This window comes from Euwallacea similis, chromosome 29, assembly GCF_039881205.1.
Source record: "Euwallacea similis isolate ESF13 chromosome 29, ESF131.1, whole genome shotgun sequence".
Taxonomy (NCBI): Eukaryota; Metazoa; Arthropoda; class Insecta; order Coleoptera; family Curculionidae; genus Euwallacea; species Euwallacea similis.
The window spans coordinates 2,065,312-2,072,400 of record NC_089637.1 but is presented as its reverse complement, the minus strand read 5'-3'; the positions used below and the strand labels follow the sequence as shown (position 1 = coordinate 2,072,400).

Sequence of the window (7,089 nt, the reverse complement as noted above, 5' to 3'; positions counted from 1 at the left end):
ATTATTAAATAGACCTAATTCTGCTCGTGTGCGATATTGATCTCGGGAGAACCTGCACAAGTCTTTTGATGTTCGCACACAGTATTTTCAAAAATTGACCGTCTTGGGAGGCATATTGGGTGAGAATATGATCGGTCCATTTTTCATTGATGGAATTTTGACTGGCGCGAAATGCTTGGACCTGCTTCAACAACAAATAGTGCCCGAAATTCAAAGAATCGCTGGGAATCGATTCTGTGAGACCTGGTTCCAACAAGATGGATGCCCTGCTCATAATAGTCGTTTGGTCAAGGAATTTTTGTCTCAGACGTTTCCCCAACGACTTATTACAGGGCAAAAGGGGACTATTTTGTGGCCAGCCAGATCTCCAGATCTTTCTCCAAACGATTTTTTTCTATGGGGGCACGTAAAATCAAGCATTTATGGCTTTGATAGGGTTAATAATTTGGATGAACTTCTAGGAAAAATTAAAAACTCATTCCAAAATATCAGCTGTAACATACTACGAAATGTTAGAAGGTCATTTCATGACCGGTTGGGTTATTGCCTAGCTCAGAAAGATGGGACTTTCGAACAACTAATTTAATTTTTTCAATTAATTGTCTTAACATTTTTATCATTTGGAATTCGTTTTTATTTTATTATTTTTAAATAGAATGAATTTTTAATTAGGCCAGAGAAAATCCTTTTGTTTCCAAGAAAGAATGAAAGATGTAATTCCAAGTTCATTTTAAGGATTGGTGTATTTTATTAGAAGAGCAGCCGCCGCCGTCTACACTCCACACGTATCAATATCGTACTGATTTATTTACGGTACTAACTGGGCACTTGTCCTTGTGCGAGTGTGAGGGGGGAACAGATATGGACATGATTTGGGTAGTAGTCAATTCGACTGGTTTTTCTCGTGTTCGATTGGCCCAGAACAGTACTGTATAATTTCAGGCCTCGAGATCTAAGGCACTCGAATTCCTGAACACAGTCGTGGAACGCCTAAACGTCCAGATTACGACTGGAGAGTTTTCGCATGACCATTGATTATTATTTATATGTAATAGTTTTGAAACACCCTGTACAATAAGTTATTTTACTTATATGGCTACAATCTATTTTATGTTTTTCTCGCCTTATTAAAATTACATAGGGAGGTATAAGGTATGTTGTCGATGCTTAGAGTAAAGTCAACTTCTGCTGATCTTCGTGTTCATTTATTATCCTTTGATAATACATCTATTAGCACTATTACAATTGAGTGACATCAAATACATTTATTTTTTATTTGAAAATTCATGTAAGTAACGTATTTATCATGTATTAGAGGTGATCTGTCCTGTCTCAACATACATATACCAACCCCTACTGCCTTATCAATTATGTCATAATGAGCATCACGTATGAATATGTACCCTTAAGTATCTAAAAATGAGTGAGTTCCACGGGGATCGTAGTTACATCAATGAGATCAGTAGATGCAAACTTACAGAGATAAAGGACTGTATCGACATCACACCAAATGGACCAATCGTGAAGACAAGAGGTCTCTGAACTCTCGTGATAAACATCAAAATCATGAATTTGATTTTAGGAGTCTCGTCTGGCCAATTACTTTCCCAGATTGAATGGGTCAATTTCTGACTCTAAAAGCGAATAAGAGCGGAAGCTTTTATGAATTCCTGATAACAGGTACTTACCAGAATCAAAAGTTCATCGGCATGGTAATGATACAAACAAAGCCTTAGCAGCATGCTTATCGAAAACATAGTTATAAATGCGATTAACAGTAATGTGATTTCGTTCTAATTAAAAGATAAATTTAAAGAATATTTCGACTAGAAGAAGAGTTACCAACCCCTGAGACTTGCGTTAAGACTGTGGCAATTTGAATTGAGCTCTGAATAAAATCCAACACCATAGGATAGCCCAAGTTCTTATTGTAGATTTTAACATATCTGAATATGTCGAAATCACCTGAAAGTGGGTTATAGCACGTGTTTGTGACTCACTGAATAATATTCTCGTGTCTGACAATGAGGTGTTTAAAAAATAAAAAAACACCCGCTTCCTCGTCCTCAATGGCATTCAAAGTTTGATATTTCCGTTTCAAATCCTGAAAATTCCTGAGCAAATGGTCTAGCTTTTTTAGCTGCCTGGAAGGATAGAGAATTAAACTGATCACGAGGCTATCGATGACAACTAGAGAATTAGCCACCACTATAGCGTCTATAAACTGAACAATATACGCCGTCTAAAACTGATAATATTTTATTTGTCCATAGGGCATGTAACTCAATAGACCTTATAGTGCTCTTGTACATTAAAAGGAAACAAAGAGGATAAAGGCAATTCTCTTACAATCTTGGCCACATTGCCATATGTTTCTTCAACGGGTCCAACCATAATAGGTTTTGTGAAGAATGACACATTCACGATCATTACAAAGTAAATGTAGATCTTACATTTCCAATTGGCGTTTTCAATGTTCTCTCCATCGAGTTTTTGAATCTTGAATTTTGGAATATTATATGATGAAAACTAAACCATTGCTAACTCTACCAATTTATCATCAATACGGTCTCCCTTCATTTCATCCTCAATAATTGTCTTTATCATTTTCTTGAAGCTGGGCCTTATTCGTATTATCAATCGCCTACAGAAAGTAACGGTGTGTAACAAGGTAACACATAGATTCGAAGACATCAGATCTTTTTTAATGGGATTTTCGTTCAGGATCGAGTATAATTCTATGTATGCCGTGACTATGAATAGGGCCCAAAAAACAAGTATTATGTTGGAATATACGTCATAAGCGCTTTGCATCTTCTTGTTTTCTGGAAACATGAACTCCGACGGCAAAATCCCAAACATAAAGCACCCTTTTACGGCTATTCTCAAGTTTTCACATTTGGGGTATATCTAGAAAAAGTTTTTAGGATAAGGAACTAATATCCAAAGAGATGTTTTATAATTAACGGAATTTTGAAGGTTGACTTACGATCATGTTTTTCGGTAGCTGTAGCTCTAGCTATCACTCGACAGATGCAAATATATAGCTGCCAGCAAAGTGCGGCACTGAGGTAAGTTAACTGCGGCGCAAATTATAAAGGTTATATAATATTGTATTGTATACAGCGTGTCCATTATTCGCGTTTTAAAGGAATTCAGTGTTAGTTTTAAAGGCTCGGAATGGTAGGTAAGACAAATTCAAATGTCAGATATTTTTTGGAAACGGCTTCTTTTATATTAATAGAATTTAAGGATCGGTTGCAACAATCTCTACCATATGCCACGTGGTAATTACATAATAAAGGCACATGAAGCAATGGCGTTTTTTTTAATTAAAAATAAAACATCATAGCTGTCCACGAAATTTCCAGCATAAATATTTAATTATTGATGAAAACCGATTTAATATAAATTTAGGTACTAATGTACGCTGATGGAATCTGATAGGAATGTTGGCCAATGCTGCAATGAAACGACAATTTCATTTGCAACAAAAACCAAAACTTTCCCCAGCAATTTGTGCATTTTACCTTTACTTCAACTTATGCACTTGCACAATGTGGGTTTCTTCCCGGAGAAAAGACCCTCGCTCAAAGGGCGTCTCCAACTGGCGCTTACATACGAGACTGTACATGAAGTAATTGAAAAGTTATGACATAAAATCAAACAAAGACTACATAATAACCCACAAAAAACTATTCCGGAATTAAAATCGAAAATCACCTAAATATGGGAAAATTTTGCTCCGAACTTATAACACGAACTAGTCAGATTAATACCTGCCAAAATTCAAGCTGTTTTTAAAGCCAAAGGAGACGTGACTCCTTATTAATCTATTTTTTAAAATAATTTCGAATATTTTGTTGTCAACTTTTTTCCACAATTCTTTATTATTTTGTTATTGTTGTTGTAGTATTTCTTTGAATTTAATTAAAATTTATCAGGTTATAGACGATATAACAGTGGCTACTTCTCTGGTAGTCATCGATATTCTCGTGATCAGTTTAATTCTCTATCCTTCCCGGCAGCTAAAAAAGCTAGACCATTTGTTCAGGAATTTTCAGGATTTGAAACGGAAATATCAAACTTTGAATGCCATTGAGGACGAGGAAGCGGGTGCTTTTTTATTTTTTAAACACCTCATTGTCAAACACGAGAATATTATTCAGTGAGTCACAAACACGTGCTATAACCCACTTTCAGGTGATTTCCACATTTTCAGATATGTTAACATCTACAATAAGAACTTGGGTTATCCTATGGTGTTGGATTTTATTCAGAGCTCAATTCAAATTGCCACAATCTTAACGCAAGTCTCAGGGGTTGGTAACTTTTCTTCTAGTGGAAATATTCTTTAAATTTATCGTTTAATTAGAACGAAATCACATTACTGTTAATCGCATTTATAACTATGTTTTCGATAAGCATGCTGCTAAGGCTTTGTTTGTATCATTACCATGCCGATGAACTTTTGATTCTGGTAAGTACCTGTTATCAGGAATTCATAAAAGCTTCCGCTCTTATTCACTTTTAGAGTCAGAAATTGACCCATTCAATCTGGGAAAGTAATTGGCCAGACGAGACTCCTAAAATCAAATTCATGATTTTGATGTTTATCACGAGAGTTCAGAGACCTCTTGTCTTCACGATTGGTCCATTTGGTGTGATGTCGATACAGTCCTTTATCTCTGTAAGTTTGCGTCTACTGATCTCATTGATGTAACTACGATCCCCGTGGAACTCACTCATTTTTAGATACTTAAGGGTACATATTCATACGTGATGCTCATTATGACATAATTGATAAGGCAGTAGGGGTTGGTATATGTATGTTGAGACAGGACAGATCACCTCTAATACATGATAAATACGTTACTTACATGAATTTTCAAATAAAAAATAAATGTATTTGATGTCACTCAATTGTAATAGTGCTAATAGATGTATTATCAAAGGATAATAAATGAACACGAAGATCAGCAGAAGTTGACTTTACTCTAAGCATCGACAACATACCTTATACCTCCCTATGTAATTTTAATAAGGCGAGAAAAACATAAAATAGATTGTAGCCATATAAGTAAAATAACTTATTGTACAGGGTGTTTCAAAACTATTACATATAAATAATAATCAATGGTCATGCGAAAACTCTCCAGTCGTAATCTGGACGTTTAGGCGTTCCACGACTGTGTTCAGGAATTCGAGTGCCTTAGATCTCGAGGCCTGAAATTATACAGTACTGTTCTGGGCCAATCGAACACGAGAAAAACCAGTCGAATTGACTACTACCCAAATCATGTCCATATCTGTTCCCCCCTCACACTCGCACAAGGACAAGTGCCCAGTTAGTACCGTAAATAAATCAGTACGATATTGATACGTGTGGAGTGTAGACGGCGGCGGCTGCTCTTCTAATAAAATACACCAATCCTTAAAATGAACTTGGAATTACATCTTTCATTCTTTCTTGGAAACAAAAGGATTTTCTCTGGCCTAATTAAAAATTCATTCTATTTAAAAATAATAAAATAAAAACGAATTCCAAATGATAAAAATGTTAAGACAATTAATTGAAAAAATTAAATTAGTTGTTCGAAAGTCCCATCTTTCTGAGCTAGGCAATAACCCAACCGGTCATGAAATGACCTTCTAACATTTCGTAGTATGTTACAGCTGATATTTTGGAATGAGTTTTTAATTTTTCCTCGAAGTTCATCCAAATTATTAACCTTATCAAAGCCATAAATGCTTGATTTTACGTGCCCCCATAGAAAAAAATCGTTTGGAGAAAGATCTGGAGATCTGGCTGGCCACAAAATAGTCCCCTTTTGCCCTGTAATAAGTCGTTGGGGAAACGTCTGAGACAAAAATTCCTTGACCAAACGACTATTATGAGCAGAGCATCCATCTTGTTGGAACCAGGTCTCACAGAATCGATTCCCAGCGATTCTTTGAATTTCGGGCACTATTTGTTGTTGAAGCAGGTCCAAGCATTTCGCGCCAGTCAAAATTCCATCAATGAAAAATGGACCGATCATATTCTCACCCAATATGCCTCCCCAGACGTTCAATTTTTGAGAATACTGAGTGCGAACATCAAAAGACTTGTGCAGGTTCTCCCGAGATCAATATCGCACACGAGCAGAATTAGGTCTATTTAATAATGGAAAGGTCGATTCATTCGTGAAGACAATGTTCCTGAGAAAATTGTCATCACGATTCGAACGTTCCATTACTATTTCGCAAAATTCCATTCTGCGAAAGTGATCTGCGGGAACCTCGTGAGATTTTTGAAGTTTGTAGGATCAATAACCACTTTTTTAACGCTTTCCTGACATACAAACCACTGGTCTCAACTTCATCGGCAATGCCTTCGCTGCAGAGTGGGATCTTCATTCGCCATAGCAAAGATCTGGATTTATGTGAACTCGACGTCTTCATCGAGTTCAACAGGGCTCTGATGTGCGCTCGGTGAAACACATCTCAATGTCTCAAAATTATGAACAATTAAATGTAATGTCGACAACGAGGGAATTGGTCTATTTTCTTCCCGAAACATTTCCGAAAAAGATTGTCTAATTTGGCGACAAGTCTGACCTTGGTAATACCATTTAATGATTTGGACTTTTTCGGTAACACTATAAGTAGTCGGCATTTTTAAAATAAATTTTTCGTTTCTATTCAGAGAAAAATACCTTACCGTTTCTCTATCTTCGATAGCTCGAAGTAAAAAACCGGCTCCATTGGGCTCGGTGCATTATAGTGGGAAGAAATTTGGCGTCAGTCAATTCGACTGGTTTTTCTCGTGTTCGATTGGCCCGAAACAGTACTGTATACCTACAAAACTGATTTTTTTGTTGCCTTGTAAGTTAGAACAACATCCATGTCCCAGATTTTATGATTAGAACTTTAGGGATCATTAGACAAGATTATTTTAAAACAGATTGCTTTTATACTACTTCTTTTGGTTTTTGGACTATAGGGTGATAATGTTTAAAAAAGAATTTCAAATTTTTTAAATTCCAATCGATCAAAAGTCTCAAATTAATTTTCCATCATACCTGTTATTTGTATGATGTCAGTGAT

At 36.0% G+C, this 7,089-nt stretch overlaps 1 protein-coding gene across 1 annotated transcript; it reads right to left on the bottom strand.

The window, feature by feature from the left end:
- Positions 1 to 1,368: 1,368 nt before the first annotated feature.
- On the bottom strand, positions 1,369 to 2,995 carry LOC136417589 (odorant receptor 10-like). Its single transcript, XM_066403349.1, has 8 exons — positions 2,990 to 2,995; positions 2,551 to 2,910; positions 2,350 to 2,499; positions 2,001 to 2,224; positions 1,847 to 1,946; positions 1,689 to 1,793; positions 1,479 to 1,634; positions 1,369 to 1,413 (listed from the first exon to the last, which is right to left on the bottom strand). The coding sequence occupies exons 1-8, from the start codon at positions 2,993 to 2,995 to the stop codon at positions 1,369 to 1,371; spliced, it is 1,146 nt and encodes a 381-aa protein (XP_066259446.1).
- Positions 2,996 to 7,089: the final 4,094 nt, after the last annotated feature.

Excerpts from the sequence above, each read along its gene's own strand:
- LOC136417589 (XM_066403349.1), bottom strand. Across the intron at positions 1,947-2,000 it reads AGACACGAGAATATTATTCA|ATATGTTAAAATCTACAATA; the intron begins GTGAGTCACAAA and ends CGACATATTCAG. Across the intron at positions 1,635-1,688 it reads CCGATGAACTTTTGATTCTG|AGTCAGAAATTGACCCATTC; the intron begins GTAAGTACCTGT and ends ATTCGCTTTTAG.